We start from the raw sequence: 27,664 nt of genomic DNA on the forward strand, positions 1-27,664 counted from the left end.
GTTTTTGGAAGAAAGTAGTAGTATATATTTTTTTTGAATCCTTGACAACCCGTTTAAAGGGGTTGTCCAACATTTTGATACTGATGGCATATCCTTAGGATAGGTCAAACAATATTTGATCAGTAGGCGGGGGGGTCCGACACCTGGGACCCCTATTGATCAGCTGTTTGAAGAGGTTGTGGTGCTCTGGGGAGTGCTGCGGACTCTTTAAACAATTGATCGGAGGGGGCATTGGAGTTGGACCTCCACCGATCAGCTTGGCTATCAATATAGAAATCTCCGACAACCCCCTTTAAAACGGCCTCTGTTTACACTGAAGGAAGCTAAACCGGTGGCAGTTTCCAGTGGATTATATTGCATAGCTCACAATCACAAGGTTATTTTTACAATTTTACTTTGAGACAAAAAAAATATATTAAAAATTAAAAAAAGTGTTTGAATGAAATTTAAAATCAGTTATAGTAGGAAAGACAAATAAAAAAATAAAAAATAAAAGAATGTCGAAAAAGAAAAAAAAAAAAAAACAACAACAAATTTATGAGCTAACAAGTTTCTTAATAAATCAATTATTAATTTTTTTTAAATAATAACATGATCCCCGGTTAAACCACTCCTCCTGACGAAGCCTAGACCGCAAAACGTGCGTTGAGGATCCTTGCCACACGCACAGCCGCACTTTGGTATGTTTTTATCATAGAAATTCCCAGCCCCTCGTCGTAGAAGATGGAAGGTCACTGTAGAATTGCAGGATGTTGGGTGTTGGAAGCCACTGCATATAGCACGGTGAGGAGGCCTCCATCGGTGACCTTATTCTGAATGCTGATCATGTATGCTCGGTCTCCTTATGCCCAGGAGAATAGATTAGATGTGGGTGTTGATTTTATGGCTTAGAATATAATTATTGTAGTATAACGATGGCTTCATTATCAGGTATTGCAAAGTGGCATGAAGTTTTTGTATTCCCTACTATCTACTATTTATTTGTATATTTTAAATCATGGCAAAATTAATAAAAATTGATTAAGGAACTTGTTAACTCATTTTTGGAAGTGATGTTACTATATTGAGTGTTCCAGTAAAGGTTTTTTTTGGTGGTAATTCAGGATTTTTTGGGGGATAAACTATACCATAAATCATAAATTAACGACTTTTAGTTCACAATAGATCTTGGCAAAAACATATCTGATAAAAGATTTTAATTATTTCAAGATACGGCAGTGCTAGGCCGGGTTTTCACGCAGCTGCTGTGGGGCAGTAGTGTGCTAAATTGCAGAGGTTTTTTTGGGCAAATTTCAGGGGAAGTATAGACCGAGAGACCACAGCAAATAGCGGAAAACTGCAAGGTTCTGCTACTACTGCCCCGTGGTTGCTACACGGAAATCTGGCTGTAATCATTTTTATGATAATTTGGTATTAAATAATTGTACTGGAGAAAAATGTTCTAAATGTTCTAATGTCATATGACCCCCTCTTAGAACTTCTGGCCCCCAGGAGGAGCCTCCCTAAAAGTGTAATTAATTAATATATATATATATATATATATATATATATATATATATATATATATATATATATATATATATATATATATATATATATATATATTCAGGCCAGGTATGATCAGGTTCTGCATACTTCTCACAGATTCTCCTCCACATTCTGAGACACATTTCCAAATATGAGGTAGCTGGTTTTGTCAAAATATTTAGAAAATGAATTATAAATTTTTTTTTTCTCTGCTCGCGCCAATATAGAATTGCTTATTTTTATTTATTTTTTTTTCTCTGCATAAAACAGAAACTTTTTGTGTTAAAGGATGTGTGAGAGGTATAAACAGATCCCTCAATCATGCCAACACTAAATAGGCAAACGTAATCCATTTATAGTGCTGGAAATCAGCACCAAAAAAAAAAAAAAAAATGATATATATAAAAATTTAGAAAATAGCTTTACTTCATGCAAACAGTATACTTAAATGAGAAATCAAGCAGATAACATTTTAAATTTCAGGTTAATTATTTAAATATTTTTTTTTTTTCATTTTAAATAAAATTATTGTGCTTTGCAGCATATGGGAAACTTAAAGGGATTCTCTGGAACTACAAATATGGTGGGCTTTCCTTAGGATAGGCTATCAAAATTAGATTCTTTGGGGGTCTGACTCCCTCTGATTTGCTGTTTGACTTACCCTGGCATTTGCTGGAAAACAGCGGGATACTTTTTGTAGTGGCTGTGCCCGGTATTGCACATGAATGGGACTGAGCTGCTCTCAGCTGTAATACCAGACACTGCCACTACTAAAAGTATGGCACTGTGCCTGGTACACAATGAAAGGGAAGCCGCACTCATAGCCCTTCAATCAGCTGACCGGTGGAGATGCCGATAGATGGACCATCACCGATCTGATATTTACAGCCTATCGTAAGAGGAGTAGTAGAAATTACTTTCTGAAATTACCCAAAGTCTAATAACTTCAGCTCATAGGAGCCAATACATTCTAATACTGTACGGAGCTCCTGCTCCGTACAGTATTCTAACAACATTTTATGTGAATTGACTTCGGATGTTTCATCCCTATTCACTGCCCTCGGCTTTCTGCACTGAAGGCTTCACAGCCCCTGCTTCTGCTATGAGTTGACAGCCCTCCATTCAGGAGACCGCTAGAGCGTTGTTGCAATAGTCCTGAATTTGCAGTGACTGTTCCTAATTTTTTTAAGGATGGGCGGTCTTGGGGAGGGCTTTTTTTTTTCCCCAAATTTACAAACTGTAAAATGTAAGAGCACAGGGTATTGGTTGGGAGAGTCCTGGCCGCTAAACACGAAGGCACCACCTCCTGGACAATTGCAAACGAAAACTCAGATGTCTCAGACATGCAACATGCATGACCAGCTCTGTAGGTGTGTCTGTGTAGCGCTCACCGTCAATCTACAGACTGCTGTCAGCAGTTTTGAATGATTAAAACTGCTGATGGACCCCTATTGAGATAGGCCGTCAATTCTGTAACCCCCCCCCAGAGAACCCGCTTTATAAATGGATTCATTATTTCATTACTGTTTCATAGAAATATCCCTGCCCATATTCCCTACTGGGAAGGTGGCCCCTTGCTTGGGACCCACCTCTCTAAGTCATAGACTTCCGCTGTAGTGCAGAGAATAAACAAACCACTGCAGATCTACCGTAATCTAAAAACAGAATACAGTGGTCCCTCAAGTTACAATATTAATGGGTTCCAGGACGACCATTTTATGTTGAAACCATTGTAAGCCGAGTAAAATCGGTTTCAAAGCCCCAAAATGTCATCCAAGATAAGAGAAAATTTAAGTTTAAGAAAAATAAGCAGATAACTAAGACAGATAAAACAAGTCCTCACATATACCAGTCAGGAATAGATCCTAACTAGTAACTAATACAGCTAGTTTACCAGAGAAGTGGCCTTGATTGGTTGACATTGTATGTGGAGTCTGGTTTCAACTTACGATGGGTCAGAAAAGACCATTTTATGTTGAAAATATTGTATCCTGAGGCCATTGTATCTTGAGTGATCACTGTATATACATAAAAAAAAATACATTTAATAATAAAAAAAAAAACATCCCCGTTTATGGTTAAACACTTGGCACCACTTTTTTTTTTGAATAATTGCATTGTACTTATTTTGGGCTAAAAAAAAAAATTTTTTTTTTTTTCCAATAGGCCTTTAAGTTTAAAAACTTTTAGAGAGGCACTCAGGTCAGAAAATTTTTTTTTTTACTAAAAAAAAAAAAAAAAAAAAAAAAAATGTTTTGGCTGTTTTTTATACACAAATTGTACTTCTGTGGCAGTCAGCACAGAGAGATAAAACTCCTATATTGGTAGTGACACCATTATCAGTTTACTACTGCTGTGAGGGGAAGATGTCATCTGAAGAGTAATCCTCATAATAGTAGGTGTAGAATTGGGATAATGTTCTCGGCCTACATAAAGAGGCCCACAGATAAGCATTGCATTGATCGGAGTAATGTGTGATGCTCTAATGGAGTCACCACAGGGAGGCTCTCTCCAGTCACAGACTGCTGCCTGCCGTGCTAAAAGTCCAAACAAAGAGGAAGTTAAAGAGCCTGGACAGGAAGTAGAATCAAGTGACTTTGAAAAAAAATTATATCCAGAAAACCATCCACCCATGTTTTTTGAATAAAAAAAAAAAAAAAAAATTGCATAGAATATTCACATATAGGTTGTTAATATGTGCTGAAAAAAGTTTTTGGATGGAAGTGTCTGCCTGCGTATGCACCTGACAAGCTTATTCTCTAACCCTCATTTCTGCATTCCTGAGCGCTCGCCCTCATTTAAGTTGAATTCTTATCAAACTGATAACAACTCAGCTTAAATGGGTGTTTACGAGCTCTCAGGAGGGCAGGGGTAACGGTTACAGTTCAAGCCTCTGACAGATTTGATCTTGGTGGACACAGAGCAGCCAAAACTATCTGAGAAAGGTGCAGGCTGTAGAGAACAAACAGGAAAACGTTTTTAATTAAGACCTATTGATGATTTTAGCCCAAAAATAAGTCCAATGTATTAATTCAAAAATATTTTTAAAGCCATGTGGTTTTTAAGGCCAATAATCTGGGTGGACTAATTTCAGAGCTCAAATTTTCTTATCTAAATCTTAAAGGATTTGTGAAGTGCTATAATATTGTACGTCCTCTGCACGGTGTAATCGCACGCCGCCTTCTTGTAGCGGCGGTGCAGTGCAACTTAAATCATTCGTCCCTTTCACTTGAATGGGACGAGGAGCTGTAAATTACACCCCGCCGCTAAAAGGGAGACGGCGCGCAGTTAAACAGTGAAGATCATCATGACCCCTTCATAGAGCTGATCGTCGGCAGTCCTGGGAGTCGGACCCCACCTATCTGATATTGACGACTTATCCTGAGGACAAGTCATCAACATAGCACTGCATAACCTCTTTAAAGGGGGTTTCCAGTAATTTGATATTGATGGCATCAATAGCAGATCTTTGGGGTCTGACTATCGCCCCCGCCAATATGATGTTCGGAAGTAGTTCTGCTGTTGAAAGGGAACAAGAAGTAGAGACCAGAGGGGATCTGAGAAGCACTGGCAAGGGACTGGTGATGTATCACTTAATTTATTTTTTTACCATTACCATTAAAAAAAAAATTTAAATACTGTCTGGACAAATCCAGACTGCCTGAAGTTACCACTAGGGGGAACACAGGAGCTCACTCGAAGGGGCTGCAGGAAGCCAGACTTATCATTTCCCTCGGTCTTGAAAGGGGCTTAGCTCTTACATGGAAACACTCTCTCACTGCAATAATAGGATGCATAACATTACCGAAAAATAAGAGCATGGGCACAGTGTTTTGTTAAGGTGGGATTGTAGTGCATGTTAATAATGGCAGTTCTTCTATGGAGGAAATAGAAATGTTTGGAGTGCTACTGACCTGGTTGGGAGTCCCGGAGACGTTACACTGACACGCAATATACAAAATTACAAGAAATAATCATATAATATATATTCGGCTGCCTCTTCTTCCAAACAATAAAGTAGGGTGACATTACAGACATGAGTACTCTGAAAAAAAATATTTTTCAAAAAGGAGACCAAACATTTAGATCTCTTTGAACTTTGGATGGCGGCAGGTGTTTTTTTGTTTTGTTTTTTGCTTTCTTCAAGATGGAAAAAAAAAAAAACTGGAAAATAAAATATTGCTTTGTGTTAAAAAGTAAAATCCCCTCCGAATAAAAGTAATCCTACATTTGTTCATCAGTAGTGCATTTAGCAGTCACCTGCTGGCAAGTATCAGCGATGCCCCCTTGAGCGCTGGACTGCCGGGGTAAAGCTGGTACCTGGCCCGGGCTCTGTATGCTGCAGCCCTCTTTCACTTGCGGGTGGGAAGCCTCCACATTGTTTAACAGCCCTCCTGCTAATTCTTGTAATACGGCTTCACACTGGAGCAGCAGCTTCCCCCCTTCCGGAGCCAGGAAGGACAGGGGACACTCAGAACTGGAATATTTTGCCAGGACTTGGATCTGCTCTCGGCTCAGAGACGCTTCTCGACAGACCTGGTGACACAGACCGGACAGGTTCTGCTTGGTTTCTCCCAGTGTGGACAAAATTTGGTCCCTCTCCTTCAGCAAATGCCGCTTTTCATTTTGCTAAAAGAAAAAGGGGAAAAAAGAAAGGTCAAAATTTAATGAATATAAACGTGAACAAAAAGGGTTTATGACTCACCCTAAGGTGACAAGTGCAAATTATTTCATGTTTCCTGTGGGCTCCATAGGTACAGTTCTCGGCCCTGCCCGAATGAGAAAAGTACAAACCAGGGGACCCACTATTAGCTGAAAATGCCCAAGAATTGTCAATAACTTTGTTCACCTTTGCATTGGTGGGAAGGGGGGGGTTCAAGACTGAAGCCACAACACCACTGCTCCGATGCACAGTGCACAATGGACCCCAATGGCTTATAATTGTTCTACCGGGAGTCTGCTGTGATGGCAGGATTACTGATGCATTTCTGTCACCAAATCTGAGCTTACACTCTACAGGACAGAGGCCCCTGCCCATAAGAGTAAGGCTGCAGCTATCCACTATTTTTGTAATCGAGTATTCTACAGATGAATCAAGTACTCCAATAACAAAAAACGAATTAAAAGAACGGTCTTTATAAAAACTCATCACCCCCCTAGTTCCATCAGCTGTCCCCCTCAGTGCCAGTGAAATAAAATACTTACCTCTCCTGTAGGGGTGCCGCTCCACACCTTGTCCATCTTCTTCTCCATGAGCTGCACTGTCCTCCTGACATCACACAGAGTCAGGACATACAGGTGAAACTTGAAAAATTTGAATATCGTGCAAAAGTTCATTTATTTCAGTAATGCAACTTAAAAAAGGTGAAACTAACATATGAGACTCATTACATGCAGAGAGAGATATTTCAAGCCTTTGTTTGTTATAATTTGGATGATTATGGCTTACAGCTTATGAAAAAGTCACAATCTCAGAGAATATTACATGAAATCAATAAAAAAAAAGGATGTTAAATAGAAAAATGTAGGACCTCTGAAAAGTATAATCATGCATATGTCCTCAGTACTTGGTTTGGGCCCCTCAGTGCGGCGTGGCATGGATGCTATCAGCCTATGGCACTGTTGAGGTGTTATAGAAGACCAGGATGCTTCAGCCTTTCTGCATTGTTCGGTCTCATGTCTCATCTTTCTCTTGGCAATGCCCCATAGATTCTCTATGGGGTTCAGGTCAGGCGAGTTTGCTGGCCAATTAAGCACAGTAATCCCATGGTCACTGAACCAGGTTTTGGTACTTTTGTCAGTGTGGGCAGGTGCCAAGTCCTGCTGGCAAATGAAGTCACCATCTCCATAAAGCTCGTCTGTGGAGGGAAGCATGAAGTGCTCCAAAATCTCCTGCGTTGACTCTGGACTGAAGCACAGTAGACCAACACCAGCAGATGACATGGCTCCCCAAATCAACACAGACTGTGGAAACTTCACACTGGACTTCAAGCATCTTGCATGGTGTGCCTCTCCATTCTTCCTCCAGACTCTAGGTCCTTAGTTTCTAAATGAGATGCAAAAGTTGCTCTCATCAGAAAAGAGGACTTTGGACCACTGAGCAACAGAGCAGTTTTTTCTTTATTTAGCCTAGGTACGACGCTTCTGAGGTGGTTTGTTGTCCAGGAGAGGCTTGACAAGAGGAATACGACATCTGAAGCCCATGTCCAGGATCCGTCTGTGTGTGGTGGCTCTTGCAGCAGTAACTCCAGCCTCAGTCTACTCCTTGTGAAAGTCCCCAAAACTTTTGAATGGCCTTTTCCCGACAATCCTCTCCAGGCTGCGGTCATCCCTGCTGCTTGTGCACATTTTTCTTCCACATAACTTTCTATGAATATGCTTTGATACAACACTTTGGGAACATCCAACTTCTTTTGCAATTACCTTGTGAGGCTTTCCCTCCTTATGGAGGATGTCAGTGATGGTGTTCTGCACAACTGTCAGGTCAGCAGTCTTTCCCATGATTGTCTCTCATTCTGGTTCAGTAGGAATCACAATGTAAAGGCTCAGGTCCCCTTTGCTCAGGGGGTATGGATTAATTAGCTGATTGGAGTGTGACACTTTGAGCCTAGAATATTCAACCTTTTCACAATATTCAAATTTTCTGAGATTGTGACCTTGTATTATAACAAAGGCTTGAAATGTCTCGCTTTGCATGTAATGAGTCTATCTCATGTTAGTTTCGCCTTTTAAGTTGCATTACTGAAATAAATGAACTTTTGCACGATATTCTAATTTTTCAAGTTTCACCTGTAGTGCGCGCTTACTTACAGGATACAGTGTAGCGCGGTGCAGGCCGGCGGGTGACCACGGAGCGGTGAGTAATAGCAAGCACTTCACTCCGGCTCCGTGGTCACATGGCACGAAGGATTCCTTTTTGTGTCGATTTACTAGATTCAAATCGAGTAATCATTTCAGCCCTACCATAAGAGCTTACATTCTACAGGAGAAAGGAACCTGCCCATAACAGTGACTATCTACATGTAGTGGCACAATAGGTACATGGAACCCTTATACGACAGGAGAGGGTGGAGCTCACTTCGGTCCTCGCACATCTCTTCCCTCCGCTGTGCCAGTCATGCCACCTCATGCTGGAGTGTTATCTGCTGTAAACATAAAGAACCTCCTTAGCCAGCCGCACAGTAGATAACATGCACACAGACCTGACGCTTTGGTGTCCTCAACTCAAAAACATAAATAAAAAATAATAACCTCCCTGTGTCCTGTTGAGGTTATTAAAGGGCCCTCCACAATTACTACAAACCAGGTGCACGGCTGGATGTACCTCCATTCTTTTTAGCCTATACTGGAACACCCATATGGGCACACACAAGGGCAAAGGAATTATCCAACGGGGCATGAAAGAGATTGTATGAGATTGGAAAACTATGGCTGCCTCCAGAAACAGCGCCACTCTTGTACAGGTGAAGTGTGGGGGTATGACAGCCCTGTCCCAATCCCGATAGTAAAGATTTTGTATTTTTTCTACTGAAAAGGGGTTTTTGCCAGCTGAAATCTTCACTTTGAGCTTCATGAGGTCCTGAAATGACCCAATCTCAGCTCCCTCGTCAGTGGCTCTGGGGTTTCGTGTACTGTCACTCGTGTAGCGTCCACGCTTTCATCTCCTCCCAGAAAGACGATGAATCATCAGCAAACACTATGCGTACAGAGAACCCGAGACGTATTACTCACAGAAGAGCCCATCACGCGGAGGGACGAGGATCAGATTTACTGCTTCTCCTTTTCTCCTGATCGGATGTATATTCGGGCACATGACAGCTCTGTCACTGGGAAACGCGTTAGTTTAGTAGACATCTCCGGCACTAGTGATGGCTGTCCTCTTACCACGGTGTGTTTCAGTTTCAATAATTCTGACAATTTTCCAGCACACGTCGTGTATATTAAATCATTGTGTGCACTGTTCACACTATAATAGTACATCGCAGACAGAGTCCTTCCTGTAACCTTGCAGTGACAAGAGGAGCTGAGAGTTGTCATCTTAGTGCAGTGACTATGGCGGGGAGAGCAGCAACCATAAGAATAGGGGGTTCGATATATGTTGGGCAATATTGATGGGTTCAGACGACCATCTAATGTGTATGGCATCCTCCAGACAGCTTACGTCAGGGTCATGTTGGACTTCAGCTGCCCGATCCTTCTGTTCTTGGGAGATCAGGCCGCCGCCAGTGGAGTCTGGTACCGGTGTGATGTCAGAAAACCTTACCTCGTCAGATTCCCTTACCGCACGTGACTTCCAGGGGTGTGCCTCCGCGAAAGCGCAGTACCACACGTGTGCAGTGTCAACGCTCACTGTAATTTTACCTTACCTATGCCCTGGTACTGCGCTTGCACGGAGGCGCACACCCCCAGCAGTCACGTGGGGTAAGGGAATCTGACAGAACACCGGCTTCCTCCCCTCTCACTAAATGTTCAGCTGAGCCGGGTATGCACATGTATGGGTGGACTGGCCAACCGTTAGCTCAGGTGTATGGCCAGCCTTAAAGAGGACCCGTCCCCTCTTCTGACACGTCGGTTTTAGTAACTACTTGTATTCCACATGTAACAATTCTGTAGCATCTGTTCTTATGGCTCTATGATGTGCCATTCCTTTATGATTGGTCCTAGAAGTTATGAATGAATTGCCAGCAGATAGCAGTAAAGGCACTGCTGGGTGTTACCAGTTGGGGGAGGCGGGGCTGAAACAGTACAATCTGACACCAGCAGCACTGATTGGACAGAGTCAGACACACCCGCTATTGGCAACACCCAGCGGTACCTTTACTGCAGACTGCTGGCAATTTATTTGTAAACCTTTAGCAGGAATAATAGAGGAATGGCACAACAGAGGGATGAGAATAGATGCTCCGGGATTGGTATTACATGGGGGATGCAGCTAGTCACTAAAACAGACGAGGAGAGGGGACAGCTCCTCTTTATGGGCTAAGAGAACTGTTCCATTCTTGTCTCACCGTATTCTGTCAGCCATTAACTTTTTCAGGTGACATTGCTGTACGAAGGTTTATGTTTTTTTTAAAGGCGAGCTGCATTTTTGCTATGGCTTTCATGTTATTATAACTGAGATAACTGCAGCCTCTTCATTCTCAGGTTGGACCCATATTCGCGTTCCAGCTGATGCATTGCTAGAGAATAAGTTCAAAAACTCATTTTACCATGAAAGGGACACCTCAAAAGCAGATCCCCACTGCTCGGACAACACACTTATGCGCAATTACGTTTGGCCAGATCTGGGCCCTTTCCCACCGGCCGTACATAAGTACATGGGTACTGCGGCCGTCTAGTTATTTACCAGCTTCTGGATCTCCGTCTCCAGGTTTTGGATGCAGTCCAGCTTTCTCTTCCGGCAGCGCTGAGCAGCGATCCTGTTCTTGCTCCGTCGGCGTATGTCGTGGATAAAGTCCAACTGCTCCGAGGTCAGATTGTGCATTTTTACCAGGGACTGGAAGTCGTATCGCGAGAGTGAAATTATTTTCTGTGCGTTGAATGGCAGTTTTTGCTAGAACAAGGGAAAAAAGAGCAATAAGTTATGAAGAAAACCAAAGATGTGGAAGGCGGCGGTGGCTGTGTGACGATAAAAGCCTCACTGCAACTGCCAATACTATTTCCTGCAAATCCCTACCCGCGGCATCAATGGCTCGGTCATCTCTGGTACCCAGTTCTGCAGAATTCCTAGTTTGGACCTTACTGAGCATTAACACCGCGGTCTGTGTACTTGGCTCCACGTTCAGATCCAACACAATGCAATCCAGCTGCTGCATTCATGCTGAAATCTTACCCATCAAAGAACTTAAAGGGGTTTTCCAGGCTTTTACTACCGATGACCTATCCTCAGGATAGGTCATCAATATCAGATCGGCAGGGGTCCGACACCCCCGCCGATCCGCTGTATGAGACGGTGCGCTATTGATGACCTATTCACCCTGCAGAGGATAGGTCATTAACAGTAAAAGCCCGGACAACCCCTTTAAGGCACCCCACTAACCACTGGTGATGGAGCGATGATACTTTATTGATGTATTCCTGGCCGTAAATCTGGCAGGCATAGCAAATAAGGGTGCCCAGGAATTAAATATTGATGACCGGTCATCAATATCAGATTGGAGGAAGTCTGACTCCTGACACCCCCTGCCGATCAGCTGTTTGAAGGGGCTGTGTATACTAAGCACAGCGCTATACATTGTGTAGCGGTTGTTCCTGGTACTGCAGTTCAATCCCATTCACCTGAATGGTACCGAGCTCCACAAAGGTCACAGGCCTAGGTAGAGACAGCAACGCTGGCCAAGACAACACACCCCCGTCCAAAAGATGATGGGCAGGGGTGCCAGACACCTACTGATAAGATATCCTGAGGATATCTTACCAATATTTAAAAGGAGTTGTCCGCTTGATTTAGGTTGATGACCTATCCTCAGGATTAGATCGGCAGGGGTCTGACACCCAGCGCCCCCGCGGATCAGCTGTTAGAGGAGAAGGCGCACTCCACGGGAGTGCCGTCTTCTCTTCATTATTTACTTGCTTGCCGTCACAAGGGAAGAGACAGCTAGCTACAATGTCTGGCCAGTTTAGGAGGTCGGGTCAGTCAGTAGTCACCACATTACTACTACTGGAAAACAGCAAACGTCTACCCAATGAAGCGGAAAAAGATGGTAGACGAAGGCTCAGGGCATGGTCAGAAAAGGGCCCCACGGATACTTTTTTGGAGGAGGTTTTTCAGCTAGAAGTGGATCCAGCAGGAAGGCAAAGTATACGTCCTTCCTTTATATTTCCAATTCCTTTTAAATCCACTTCTGGCCTTGGCCGAAAATCCTGCAGGAAAATTTGCCTCAAAACTTCTTCCAAAAAGCTCAGTGTGAACCTACCCTAAAGCTGGCTACAGACGTGACAATTATTCTTTTTGTAGTGTATGAAATATCTCTTTCCTTGAATAAAAAAATAAAAATTAAATTAAATTAAAACTGGCCACCACTTTATGATCGTGGGGGTTGGTCTGACTTCCAGGACCTCTACTGATCCGGAGGATGAAGGGGGTCACAGTGCTGATTTAATGCTGCGTCCCTGGCTGTGCCGGGTGCTGCAGTCAGCCCCATTTACATGAATAGGGCTCTGTGGGTGTCTGAGCTGACCCCTTGCAATGAAGGTGTCCAGCACTATGGTCCCTTCAGTCTTATGATCTATCAGGGTCTCACCCTGATCGGTCAGTCATTTGATAAGATAGTGAATAACCTGTGAATACAAAAATATTCAGTGGATAAACCAGAAAACCAATTTACTTGGGAAAACAAATCTAATAAAAAATAAAATAAAAAACAGGACAAAAACTATGACTGGAACCCACCTCACACTCCAGCTCTTTGGCAGAAAAAGATCCCCCGCTGTCTTCCTCGCTGTCCGTTTCAGATTCTTCCTCCAAGTTTATGGGACACACATATGGGCACTTTTCTGGCGTCGACCCCATGCTCTCGCTGTTCCTGCTCGGACTGGTGGCACAATCTTCATTACTAATAGTGTTGATAAAGGGGCACGAGACCGGATTGAGAGTGGTGAAGGTCCGTTCAGGGGTCTCGTTGGAAATGGAAATGGCAAGCCATGGACATTCAGACCTTTTGTCCACTGTGCCCACTTCCTGCAGTTGCTTTGGAGTCACCAAATCCATTTCTTGTTGACCTGAAAATTCAGTGCGGTAGACATCGGTCCAAAAACCTTTCGCCAGATGTTCTGCCACTTCCCTCTCCACGTTACTACGCTCTTGAATGGGTTGCGGCTCCGCGGCGGAAGACATCTCTGGGTCTGTTCTTGGTAAATCAGGCGGCCGACTGTTGCTAGCTTCATTGCTGCCCCTATCTGGTAGACCTGCTGGACTGGAGCTGTTAGGTGGGTCGATGTAGTTGACGTTCCTGTATGGCTGATAAGCACATGGAAAAGGCACAGAACTGAAGTCTGGAAGCCCAGGTACTAAAGGAAAACACGGAGGGAAGACGGCAGGGGGGGCAATTTTGTCCTCGCTGCACATGAGGTTCTTATAAATGACATAAGTGTCCGGTGGAGGTAGAGCACTCAGTCCCACGTCAGGCTTACCTACCGGTAGGTCCTCCACCTGAGATTTTGGCTGACTGTTACCCTCTGATGGCTCACTGGAGGGTGCTGGTGATAGACTCTGAGCTTCTTGGTTGCTGGAACAGGTGCTGACGGATCGGACCCTGCCACTTCTACAAGCCTTCTGAAACTTCCTGTATTTTGGGCAGAGAGAGGAGAAGTTGGAAGCATTCTCTCTGGCAAAGCAGAACGTCTCACATGGCTGTTTCGGACTTTCCGGGGATGGGGATAAATTTTCGATCTCCGATGGACATTTGAGGTTCTGAGAAAAGTCCTCCCTCCAGATATCCTCCACTTCATGTACAACCACTCTCTGGGTTTCATCTGCTTGACGCTGATTACTCGCCTTCGGACAGAAGGACTTACAACATTTCTTTCTGGGACACTCCGAGCTTTCGGTTTTATGGTCCGAGAATTTTAACTGAAGGAACTCGAAACAGGTTTCTTCGATGTCGTGCACCTCCAGGAACTTGGCACACTTTCTGATTTCCAATAAATTATCTTTGTTCACCAGAAGTTTCGAGGTGTATGCAAAACGAAGGAGCGGAACAAAGCCTTTCACGGTCACCTGTGAACAGAATTTGCAAGATGAAATTTAAGAGAAATTTTACAGTGAAGAAAACCTTATGTTGTGCCTCAGAACTAAATTAAAGAGATATTTTTTTCCAAAAAAAAAATTGACTGAAAAGTAGTGAATCACATCAGATCATTTAGGTCCTTGACCTCAATGACACAAGAATAACTTATTTAATCATAGAGACATGCCATGTATAGCTTGTTTTATTACGTGATCAACTTAAAGGGGTTCTGCAGTTTGTTTAAACTGATGATCTATCCTCCAGGAGCACCGCTGCCTTCTCAAACAGCTGATCAGCGGGGGTCCTGTGTGTCGGACCCCCGCCGGTCAGATGCTGATGATCTAGCCAGAGGATAGATCATCAGTTTAAGGCTCCATTCACACGTCCGTGGTGTGTTTCGGGTCGCCCGGCACCCCTATAGAAATGCCTATTCTTGTCCGTGTGAATGGAGCCTAAACAAACTGCAGAACCCCTTTAAATGCTATGGACACCAACTGAGCAATGTTTGCATATTACTCATTTTGGGCTAAAAATAAATTTTCCCAATTGATTTTTATTAAAACTGTTCTGCCATTTCTGAGATACAGGGGTTAAATATAAGCAATAATAAGTGTTTAAGAGGTCAGGAGACCAGTCATAAGGGCTACACATGAGCCGACAGATGACAGAATTCAAAGAGAGCAGAAAACAACAGCATGCAAATAGACTTAATTTTTAAACCCTCTATCGCATAAACAGCTGAACATTTTTAATAAAGACTAATTAAAAAAAAAAAATTTTAACCCAAAATGAATAAAATGCTTTCTAAAATAATAACGAAAGGTCTCGAAAGGTGTTCATAGACTTTTTTTTATTTTTATTTTTTGTGTTCCCCTTTAAAGAGGGCTAAAAAGGGTGGAAGGTTACCAAAACCTTCACACAAGGCATGGAAGGTGCAGGAGCACTTCTTAAGAGCAATATGCACCTTGCTTGCATCGGCTCTACTTTTGCAGCACGTGGCGTACAGATTCTATATACTTTTCTGCGGATCCAAACTCCATGTGTTGCAAAAGCAGAGCGCAGCTGATGCAATGGGAGGGTGCAAATCACTCCGACAAGCGCCACTCCACTGTCCTGGCAGCGGGGACTGGACCAGATTCTGAACAGAACCAGTGGGGAATTAGTGAGAGTGGCTGTGGCCCATTTATTTATTTTTTTCAAACTTTGTGGTCCCTTTAAAAAAATAAAAATAAAATTAGACGGAAAATGCCTTTAAAGATCTCCTCTTTTAACCCTGCGTTGGGCCATTCCTCTCTACTGGAAATGTATGAATACATTCCCCTTGTCATTGGGTGTGCCCCTGCCTAACGTGTCAGACTGACAATTTATTCACACATTTCCAAGACTAAGGGTACATTCACACAACCATAATTCTGGGTCCGCATCCATTCCACAATTTCGCAGAACAGGTTTCGGACCCATTCATCTCAAGGAGGCCGCAACAGATGCGGATATCACACAGTGTGCTGTCTGCATCCGTAGCTCCGTTGAGCGGCCCGGCAAAAAAAACACAAAGCATGTCCTATTTTTGTCTGCGGACAAAAATAGGCATTTTCTATATAGCATCGGCCATGTGCATTCCGCAAAATGGGGGAACGCACATGGTCGGTATTCGTGTTTTGTAGATCCGCAATTTGTGGACGGCAAAGTACAGCACGTTTGTGTAAACGTACCCTTAGGCTGACTTCACACTTCAGTTATTGTGAGCCAAAACCAGTAGTGAAGCCTCCTCAGAGCTCAGGTGTAATGGAAAGATCTGCTCTGAAGTGTGAACTTGGCCAAACAGAGGAATAACACAATGCAGGGTCCTGAGAAACAATGCTATTATTGGGAAGTGAAGAGCTGAAAGATCCTCTTTACACGATAAAGCATCAAGCGCCATCCCCTCCACCAGAAGCAGCCACAGCGGAGGACATAACGACAGCCCTGTGCTCCTTCTACAATCTGTGTAGACATGTTGCTTGCTTGTGGCTTTTCTGCCAGCATGTGGGAGATAAGACAATGGGGCCCTGCTGTGGCTGCTGGGGTACAGGGAAGGGACTGCTGACTACTTTTGATATATGGCGGTCCTGTGTATACAAATACATAGACCACCGGCACTCGCTACGATGAATACAATATTATCTTTTTAATTTCCACATAGAGGAACAGATTAAGTGACGCGTTTCGACTCAAACAAACGAGTCTTTGTCAAACAGATTGACAAAGACTCGTTTGTTTGTTGAGTCGAAAAGCGTCACTTCACCTGTTCCTCTATGTGGGAATTAAAAAGCCAATATTGTATTCATCGTAGCGAGTGGCGATCTTCTTTGTATTTGGATTGATGGGACGCCGACACCGCTCACTACACAACGGAGTGCCGGCTGTTCTACCTCTGGTCTTGTGTATACATGCGAGGACTAAATCAGTCAGACATGTACGGCTCTCACCTCTTCAGGCAGGGTTATGATCAACTCGCCATTGCTCGGCGGCACGACGCGCGATAGGAAAAAATCACTGGAGGCGGCGAGCACGGAGCGATGTGCTCTGAACCTCAGGTCCTCCACCACGACGGTCACATCACAGAGCAGGCCCTGCTCCCGCTGGCTGTTCAGGCGAAGCAGAAGGTTTTCACCGTGGACCGAAGACTCGTAAGCAAAATCGTCGTCCTTCTTCTCACTGCTAGACATCGTGCACAGGGTACTCAGCTACCATGCTTCCCTGGAGCTCCACCACTGCAAGAAATACAAACACGGGGTTACTACAGCGGCTTCTGACATGACGTTCTCCAAGCATGCTGAGGTTATTGTCAAGGATTTTCTACATAACCAGCATGGCCCGAGAGCTGCGGGCTGCCAGGACATGCTAGGAGTCATAGTGTTGCAAACGCTTTGGTCGGAAACCATTCAGACTAAAGAACAACTGCACTAAACTGAAGCATCTGTCGTATCCCGACACCAAACTCAGATGTCGCACCCGATTTTTTGGGATACAGAATCTGAAACTTTCCCCTTCCCAATGGCACCCTAGACAAGTGCCTGTGCTCCAATTGCCAGAGATGCTAACCAAAGAGGTTCCAGCGCTCGTACACTCTACACGTATTACAAGAATGAGCAATGTGTAATACTACATTTCCCCTGTAGTGGCCGCTGCACCTTCCCGTCTGATCTCCAGAACCGTGCTGTCAGCTGATTGTTAGGATGGCTTTCTATTAAAAGGGGGTTTGATGAGAGTTCAATACTGATGACCTACCCCTCCCAGAGACAGGTCATCGATATCTGACTGGTCGGGGGGGGGTCCGACACCTGGAACCCCTGATGAACAGCTATTGGCGTTTAGGCTGTGGCACTCTGATGAATGCTACAGACTCTTCACAGCGCCGCACAGTGGCTGTGCTTGGGATTGCAGCCCAGGCCCATTTACTTGAATGGGTCTGAGCAGCAGATGGTCTAGGAAAGGCATGTCCAAAGTGCGGCCCTCCAGCTGTTGCAAAACTACAACTCCCAGCATGCCTGGATAGCTTACAGCTATTAGGGCATGCTGGGAGTTGTAGTTTTGCAACAGCTGGAGGGCCACAGTTTGGACATGCCTGGTCTAGAAGGAGGCCATGGCTCTCGCTGGAGCACCACAGCATCTTCAAACAGCGGACACCCACCAATCTGAGGCAGACGACGTATCCTGCGGACAGGTCATTAATATACAAATCCGAGAAAACCTGTTTAAATAGAGGTCAGGATCTCGAGACGTTATGGCTCTCAACACACCTTGTGCCACATACGTAGAGAGAATGCTACGTCGCCCAAAGGCTCCCATTATAAAGATAAAAATATAAAAATTAAAATGCATACTGCGTTTTTTTTTACTGTGTGCCTTTGTTCAGGGAAGCATAGTACGCCCATGAAAAGGGGTGCTATTTTGGCATACGCCAGGTGCATGGGCGTCTGTGGACAAGATGGAGGTATGTCATGTATACCTTCTACGTGCATAGAGCCTACAATCACTCGTGTGGGGTGTATAGCAAAGCACGTTGGCATTCTAGTACGTGAGGGCAGTGTACCAGTGTACTGCCAGTCCTCTCTTCTCACACTGGCAAAAGATGGCAGAGATTGCGTGCTGCCCTCAGGTATAAATTATGGAAAGATTCATGAAAACATGTCGCCCAAAAAATAAATAAATAAATGAAACCTTGCCCATTAGCCGGGCCGTCTAATTGTGCCACAGGGGAGGCAGAGGAAGACCGGGCAACAAACAACGGGCAGCCGGCTTCATACATGATTAATATGCCGACGCAGATGTCCCAGCATTTCAGGCCAAATCCGTCCAAGTGAATAATAGAAAACTTTCACCCGAGTTCTTTTTTTTCCCCAGTGAAAAATAATTGAATCAAAAAACACTACTGGTAGATATTACGTATCTGACACCAATTAGGTTTTATTCTCCACTCACATCATAAGGCCTTGTGCGCACGACCGTATTATTGGTCTGCGTCTGATTATTTTTATTTTTTTGCAGTTCGGACCTCATCTGCATCCGTGTGGCCATCCCGAAAATTGTAGAATATGTCCTATTCCTGTCAATTTCTACTATTGGGAGTGTGAAAAACGCGCCATGCGCGGGGACGGTATCCGTATTGTGCCCATGGTGCGCAGAAGGCCCTGTAAAGCTGCCCGTGCACATTACATGAACACTGGCTGGATCATCAGACCATCTAATGTATATAAGGGAGTTCTGACTCTTATGTAGCAAACAAGGACCAGGCATGCTGGATTTCAATACGCCTGATCCCTATGTTCTCGGGGGAGATAAACGCCACCATAAAACTATATGGTTGGCACCATCCTGAAAATGACATGTAAACCGCAGCCTATTGGTGAGGGCAACCTACAGAACTTGGAAGTGGCCATACGCATTAAAGGGGTTGTCCAGGATTTCAATGTTTAAGATCTATCCTCAGGACAGGCAATCAATAGCCGATCGGATTCACTTCAATGGGAGCAGCGCTCCTTCCACTATACAATGGATGGACCTGTGCAGGAGCAGTGTCGGAGCTACTGCAGAACAGCTGAATGGAGGGGATGCGGAGTGTCGGACCCCCTATCCTAAGGACAGTCAATTAATATTCAAATCCCTTTAAGGCTACTTTCACGGAAGGAAGAGGGATTGGGCAGATGATTTTGTTCACAGGGGAGAAAAGCAACCGCCAGAACACATGCATACTTGGCTGAGTGTTACATTTTTCTGTGGTTTAGTTTCTTTAAAAACGGCACTTTTATAATATGTTAATTACCTCTCTACCAGCAAGTAGGGTGGTTACTTGCTGGTAGCCGCCGCATCCTGCTTTCAAATAAACGCCCCCTCCTCCTGTTGATTGACAGGGCCAGCGAGCGCTCTCGTCCTCTGGCTGGCCCTGTCTGCATTCCAAATCTCGCCCGTGCGCCGTACCGGTCTTCAGTCGGCGCAGGCGCACTGAGAGGAGGACGCTCGCTCAGCCGCTCCTTCCTCAGTGCGCCTGCGCCGATGACATCACATCTACACCCGGTGCAGGCGCACTGAGGAAGAAGCGGCCTAGCGAGCGTCCTCCTCTCAGTGCGCCTGCGCCGACTGAAGACCGGTACGGCGCAGGCACAAGATTTGGAACGCAGACAGGGCCAGCCGAAGGATGAGAGCGCTCGCTGGCCCTGTCAATCAACAGGAGGAGGGGGCGTTTATTTGAAAGGAGGATGCGGCGGCTACCAGCAAGTAACCGCCCTACATGCTGGTAGAGAGGTAATTAACATATTATAAAAGTGCCGTTTTTAAAGAAACTAAACCACAGAAAAATGTAAGAGCACTATATATTGAATAATCACACGGTAAGGATTTTAATTAGCCCAAAAATTACTTTTGGGGGGTGACAGAAGCCCTTTAAAGGGGATTTCCAAGATGGTTCATCAATCTCAGATCGGCGGGGTCCCAGAGTGCTGCGGTCTCCTTACAGCGTACCAAACACAGTGCCTTACGTTGTGCAGTGGCTGTGCTTGGTACTGCAGCTCAGGCCCAAGCACGTCTATCTCAGACTATCCTAACACAAGCGGACGATTGTGCTAATCCACTAACACAGGGGAATCCCACCGCACCGCCCGCGATCGAGAATAAAGGGAAGGAAAAATACGACGACGTCTCTGCAATCTCCTCCGAGTCTGTGAAATGTAACGAGGGGAACAAGAAAAGTCAAGACCTTTCTATTTGCTTCAGTTTTCCACCTTGCCGACGTCATTCAACAAAAAATAAAAAAAATAAAATATCAAAAAAAACATAAAAAAGTTGGCAATGGAAAGAAAAGCAGTTCAGGTGTAGAAGTCACGTACTGCACGTACAGGAGGGGGACTATTTTAACCAGTTCAAGCCCGAGCTATTCACCCCCTTCCCAATCAGGCATATTTTTTTAGCACATGGATCTCTGACAGCAATAACTTTTTTTTTTTTTTTTTTACTGTTGTGATGTAACTAAATTTTGTGCCTTTCGTGATACATAGGGCTTTATTTTTATGTAATTTTTTTTTTTTTTTTTTTTTTTTATAATTTATGATATATATAGGTCCAGTCACACACCCGTAGTGCATTGCAGATCTGCAATACACCCGGCCGGCACCCCCATAGAACTACCTATTCTTGTCCACAATTGCTCTATTTTTTTTCCGGAGCCGCGGGGATCGGCGGCGCCCTCTGGAAATGCGGATGCGGAGAGCACATAGTATGCTGTCCGCATCCATTCTGTTCCTATAGAGAATGAATAAGTCCGCACAATTGCGGCACGGATGCGGACAACAATTGCGGACGTGTGAATGGAGCCTTAGGTCTTACAAAGACATTTGGGGGTCATTTAAGATTACATTTTTTTTTTCCTCCAGCACGCAGAACACACACAACCCCTTTAAGGGTGGATTCACATGTTCCATTACATTGCGCCACACAAAAATCTGCCGCAAAATCTGAATGTCGTAGAGCATATGAACATCAGAGACGGGTGTCCTATGCTCCCGATCCCCTCTATGAGCCAGAATGGAGAGCCGTTCTGTATACGCTGCAGCTGTTCTAGCGGACTTGGGCTGTCCTTTGTATTACACCTATCCCCTGGCTGGCCACGGATTCCCCTAACAAAAGTCCCCTGGTTGGTTCTGATGAGACAGTCTCTTTAGGATATGTTCACAACGGGCAGATGAGCTGCAGATCTTTCTCCAGATCTGGGCTCATGCACACAACTGTATGGTCGCTGCGCCCACGCTGTGCCCACGGCAATACCGGCATAGAGCCCTCATTGTCGTGTGAATGAGCCCTTTACAGGTGGAAAATCCTCAGCACGTTACAGAAGCAGTAAAGAGGTTGTGCATCCTCAGGACAAGTCATCAATATCTGATGGGTGGGGGTCTGACTCCGGCATTCCCACCGATCAGCGGCGGTCGGTCGTACATGCACCGTTTCCTCTTGAAGATTACACTGCGCATCGTCTCGCTTGCAGCGGCAGAGCCGTGTAGTTACAAGTGCACGTCCCGTTTAAGTGATCGCCGTGCCGCTGAGACTTCTGAGACTATGTGCAATGTAATCTTCAAGGAGTAGCGTTCATACGAGCACCACCTCAGCGGGTTTGCTGGAGTCAGACCCCCACCGATCAGATATCCCGAGTAGGGATGAGCGAATCGACTTCGGATGAAACATCCAAAGTCAATTTGCATAAAACTTTGTTCCAATACTGTACGGAGCAGGAGCTCCGTACAGTATTAGGATGTATTGGCTCCGATGAGCCGAAGTTATTGCTTCGCGAGACTTCGCGCAATAACTTCATAAATTGATTTGTACTGTGAAAAACAATTTCCCGAACCCGGGCTCGGTTCCAAGGTACCACTCCATGGAGCCAATACATTCTAATACTGTACGGAGTTGCTCGCTCCGTACAGTATTGAACCGGTTTTATGCGAATAGACTTTGGAAGTCGATTCGCTCATCCCTAATCCTGAGCATAGGTCATCGATATGCACAACCCCTTTAAAAAGGTCTTTGTCCACCATAAGGAGCAGCAGTCGTACTGGAAAAAAAACCTTTACGGTCCGCCCACACATGAGGGGTCCTCCGCAGGTATCACTCTATACATTGCAGAGGGTGAAATCCGAAGTGCGGATCAAGCACTGTGCACGTTCGTTCCATGGTGCGTTTTGTAAAATATCATCCGTTTTGCTGGTTGCAGGCAGACATCCCACGAGTGGTTATACCCTTAAAGGGGCTGTCCTATTACAATAACTTATCCCCTATCCAGAGGATAGCAGATAAGTGTCAGACCCTCGCCGATCACTTACCTGCGATCCTGTGTACAGCTGATGCAATGGGATAGCCCCTTTAAATGATGACTTTTGCATCGGTTATCACTTTGTGAAGGTGGAGCCCCATCTACCGCACCAGCTGTCACTGAAGGAGTACAGCTCCCAGCATGCTCCCACAGCTGAGGACTCGAGTTGCCAGGTTGGTGTTATAGTTGCGGCACCCTCCAAATTAACCCCGACGGCCTCCCGGCGCTTGTAACCTGTGGGAGCCCGACACCTGCCTACAAATGGCTGAAAGTTCAAGGTGAACCTCATAGCAGCAAGAAAACAACAGCGCGACACGTGCGAAGCAACCTACACGTACAACACACGGCCGCCCGCATCTCAGGTATGTCTTCTGCAAATGGAAATTCCCAGCTGGAACTACTGGTCTGTTTGCTTTTGACTTTAACCCTTGGGTTTCTGGATATCTGCTCAGTTCTGCCCTTACCTGGAATCCATCCATATAGACACATGAAACGTGCCGTCTTACACCTATGAGGCTGCTGGAGCGTGCACACGGATATACGACGCCACTGCCACAATCCTGTACATAGGAACCCGACCGGGTCTCGTTCTCTGTTCTGAGGGCAGAGAAGTCAAGGTGCTGGACCAGACTCCTGCTTTGGTACTGATGCCAACCTGGGAAAACTGCTAAACATAAGGCTCTGTTCACACTACCAGTCACACAGGGGATAGTATCAGGGGTTCGCAGAAGCTGGATCTGCAGCCGATTGCTGGGCCAGGTTCATTACAAAAAGGTGGTGTCTAGATGACTGCATGTGAGGATATATGGATGGCTCAAGTCCCTAGGAAACTAGAGCCAGAGGCAGGGCGCCACCTGCACAGGCAGCCAGAGGCAGGGCGCCACCTGCACAGGCAGCCAGAGGCAGGGCGCCACCTGCACAGGCAGCCAGAGGCAGGGCGCCACCTGCACAGGCAGCCAGAGGCAGGGCGCCACCTGCACAGGCAGCCAGAGGCAGGGCGCCACCTGCACAGGCAGCCAGAGGCAGCGCGCCACCTGCACAGGCAGCCAGAGGCAGCGCGCCACCTGCACAGGCAGCCAGAGGCAGCGCGCCACCTGCACAGGCAGCCAGAGGCAGCGCGCCACCTGCACAGGCAGCCAGAGGCAGCGCGCCACCTGCACAGGCAGCCAGAGGCAGCGCGCCACCTGCACAGGCAGCCAGAGGCAGCGCGCCACCTGCACAGGCAGCCAGAGGCAGCGCGCCACCTGCACAGGCAGCCAGAGGCAGCGCGCCACCTGCACAGGCAGCGTGCCACAATTCATTTGGAAAGCCTTCAGACCCTTTCATTTTTTTTTCAGATTTTGTTATGTTACGGACTTGTGCTAAAATCCCCCCCCCCCCAAAAAAAATCTAGTTTTCCCCCATCATTCTGCACTCAATCCCCCATAATGAGAAAGTGAAAACAGAATGTTAGACATTTTTTGCAAATGTATTAAAAAGGAAAAACTAACATTTTGTATGGAGATAAGTGTCCAGACCCTTTGCTGTGACACTTGACATTTAGCCCTGGGGCCTCTCAATGTCTTTGAGATGTTTCTACACCTTGACTGGAGTCACCTGTGGTAAATTCAGTTGACTGGACACAATTTGGAAAGACACAGCCCTGCCTATAGAGGTCTCATAGCTGACAATGCAGAGGAGAAAAGAACTGCCTGTAGAGCTCAGAGAGAGGATTACATGGAGGCAGAGACCTGGAGAAGGGCACAAACATGTCCTTGAGTGGCCCAGCCAGAGCCCAGACTTGAACCCAATCGAACATCTCTGGAAAGACCTGAAAATGGCTGTCCACGGACGGTCCCCATCCAACCTGGCAGAGCTCGAGAAGAATGGCAAAAAAAAAAAATCCCCAAATCCCAAAGCCCCCAAAGGGGCTTCAAATAAGGCTACATGCACACGAACGTTGTGTGTTTTGCAGTCAGCAAATTGCGGATCCACAAAACACGGATGGCGTCCGTGTGCGTTCCGCAATTTGCGGAACTGCCTATTCTTGTCCGTGGATAAGACTAGGACAGGTTATTTTTTTTTTGCGGGGCCACGGAACGGAGCAATGGATGCATATTGTGCGACCCCACTGAAGTGAAAGGGTCCGCATCTGAGTCGCCAAAACTGCGGCCGTGTGCATGAGGCCTAAGTCCTGAGTGAAGGGTCTGAATACTTATGTCAGCGCAAGATATAATAAATCAGCAAAGAGTTGTAACATTCTGACTGCAGAATGATGTGGAACACTGGATTTTTTTGTATTTTATCACAAGGCTGAAACATAACAAAATGTGAAAAAGTGAAAGGGTCAGAAGACTTTCCAAGTGCATTGTGTGCGATTAGATAGATAAAACAATACTCATACACTACCACACAGCGTCCACATCAGGGACGCCCAACCTGCAGCCCTCCAGCTGTTGCAAAACTACAAGTCCCAGCATGCTCGGACAACCTACAGCAGTGTATGGTGGGAGTTGTAGTTTTATACCAGCTGGAGGGCCGCAGGTTGAGCATCCCTGGACTACGTAATACCGCCATATACTGTAGATCACTGCAGAGCAGAAGGTAGAGAGGATTGTGTTCCTTTCAAACAATTGCAGTTTTCTGTAATGAACACGGGGACACGGCTCACATTACTCAGGGTGGTCTCCTAAGCAACTGCTCAATCTGCAAGCCCTAAAACCAGCCTCTCGCCTCCGGGCCACAGGGGGCCGCATCCCACCCCGCCTCCGGGCCACAGGGGGCCGCATCCCACCCCGCCTCCGGGCCACAGGGGGCCGCATCCCACCCCGCCTCCGGGCCACAGGGGGCCGCATCCCACCATTCCAACAGCTCCTTCTCCTTCACAAATACTTGTATTACATAACAATTCTGAAGCAACTTTTCTCAGAAACCTACATTGCGCCAGCCCTCTGTTACTCCCCCTGGAAATGTATGACCACTGACAACTAGACGTTACCATCCTGTGGGGCGCATCCCTACACAATATGATATTGCCCAACCAGAGCGGACAGGGTCAGACTGTGTACAGACAGGGGCAATGGCACTTGGCAGCCACTAGCAGTCAATTCATTCCTGCATTTCTAGGTGGAATAACAGAGGGAGGGCACACTAAAGAAAAAACTCCAGATTTTGTTTTATTTTCAGGAATGCTGTCAGGCTGATAAACACGTGTATACAGATATATCCCTCTCGGTTTTATCACCTGACTGCCTTGCACTGTGTCATGTGACCAGGTGACATCACAAGGACGATGCCCCACACGCCAGGCAGCAATCACGGCTTTTTTTAAACCTAAGATTATGCAATAAATTAAATAACAATAAAGCCCCTTTAAGAGCCATGCTATATGAGCACAGCTTAGGACGCGCAGGGGCAGCACTATACCTGACCACTAGCCACAACCATACACAGCACCAGAGGGACGCGTCCCCTTTAAGAGCTCGTAACAGGAACACCCCAGAAGCGAGAGCCTTTCCCCCCACTTTACGGCAGGCTGCTCTCCCCCCCCATACCGCCTGCACACACTTACTGCAGCCGGAGACATCGCTTCCCTTCGGTTCTGACTCTTCTTCCTCGTTTTCTGGCAGTTTCCTGGGCTGCTTGGGTCTCCTGGAATGACGTAACCGCGTGACGTCACCGGCGACAGAGGCTCAGGAAGGTCAAATTCAGCCGGTCTGCGAACTCTGGACAAGCTGCTGCATGCTGCGCGGTGTGTGCTGACTCATGGGTTTATACAAAGCAAGCAGTGTGCTTGATATCCAGATGCCTGCACTGGGATGATCCACAGAGTACGGGCCACTATAGTAATTTTGTATTTTTTTGCAAGGCAAGAAGCAGAAACAACCAGTGATCTAGAGTAGACAAATCTACTTAAAGGGGTCGACTTAAAGGGAACCTGTCACCAGGATTTTGTGTATAGAGCTGAGGACATGGGTTGCTAGATGGCTGCTAGCACATCCGCAATACCCAGTCCCCATAGCTCTGTGTGCTTTTATTGCGTCAAAAAAACGATTTGATAGATATGCAAATTAACCTGAGATGAGTCCTGTCCCTGACTCATCTCAGGGACAGGACTCATCTCAGGTTAATTTGCATATGTATCAAATCGTTTTTTTGACACAATAAAAGCACACAGAGCTATGGGGACTGGGTATTGCGGATATGCTAGCGGCCATCTAGCAACCCATTTCCTCAGCTCTATACACAAAATCCCGGTGACAGGTTCCCTTTAAAGGGATTGTTCGGTCTTCTGTCCAATCTGGCACTGACCGTCAGATGGTAATTGTACCGCCCAGCATGCACTTACCATACTGACTAAGACAAATCTACTTAGGGATTGTTCAGTCTTCTGTCCAATCTTCATGCACTTACACACTTGCGGCAGAGTGATCCGGCAAGCAGTTCCGTCACCGGAACTGCCTGCCGAATCCGGCAATCTGCATGCAACCGGACAGCATTTGTAGACTGATCCAGATGCGGATCCGTCTCACAAATGCATTGCAAGAACGGATCAGTTTCTATATTATTATTTTTTCAAATTTTTACCATGCTTAGACCGGAAGAATGGATCCGGTGTTCTGCCAAATCTCTATACCTTGCGAAAAGTCTATACCGGAAGTGACGCAGCCGCACAGGAATCAGCTGGAGGAGAGTGTGCGCGGCGCTGCACAAGCCCACATCCACCGGCTTAGCAAAGAATTATTGCAGCGCCGCGATAGAAGTACTTTGTGCACCGCGCGTGCGCACTTAGGGGTATAGAGATTTTGCAGCGCAAAATGTTGCATCAGATCTCCCTACCCCTGAGTGCGCTCGTGCCCACAAATCATCAGTTGCAGTTCAACCTTACCGCAGAGCTGAGTGCTGGATACCGAGCTCACCACATAGTAGAGCTGAACTGCAACTGATGATTTGTGGGCGCCTGCGCACTCAGGGGTAGGGAGATCTGATGCAACATTTTGCGCTGCAAAATCTCTATACCCCTAAGTGCGCACGCGCGGTGCACAAAGTACTTCTATCGCGGCGCTGCAACGATTCTTTCCTAAGCCAGTGG

General features: G+C 45.9%; 1 protein-coding gene across 2 annotated transcripts in view; it reads right to left on the reverse strand.

The window, feature by feature from the left end:
- Nucleotides 1-3,747: 3,747 nt before the first annotated feature.
- BACH1 (BTB domain and CNC homolog 1) overlaps nucleotides 3,748-27,664 on the reverse strand; it is a 39,529-nt gene continuing 15,612 nt past the window's right edge. The window contains exons 1-5 of one of the 2 annotated variants that reach the window (XM_044287733.1): nucleotides 26,144-26,216; nucleotides 16,724-17,008; nucleotides 12,920-14,245; nucleotides 10,874-11,080; nucleotides 3,748-6,156 (exon numbers count right to left, since the gene is read on the reverse strand). In XM_044287733.1, the coding sequence (XP_044143668.1) occupies nucleotides 5,752-6,156; nucleotides 10,874-11,080; nucleotides 12,920-14,245; nucleotides 16,724-16,963 (2,178 nt within the window). In that variant the 5' untranslated portion in view covers nucleotides 16,964-17,008; nucleotides 26,144-26,216 and the 3' untranslated portion in view covers nucleotides 3,748-5,751. Of the gene's footprint in view, nucleotides 6,157-10,873; nucleotides 11,081-12,919; nucleotides 14,246-16,723; nucleotides 17,009-26,143; nucleotides 26,217-27,664 lie in introns of those variants that run through there. The other variant, XM_044287734.1, reaches the window with a different exon arrangement.

Source organism: Bufo gargarizans, chromosome 3 (assembly GCF_014858855.1).
Source record: "Bufo gargarizans isolate SCDJY-AF-19 chromosome 3, ASM1485885v1, whole genome shotgun sequence".
NCBI lineage: Eukaryota > Metazoa > Chordata > Amphibia > Anura > Bufonidae > Bufo > Bufo gargarizans.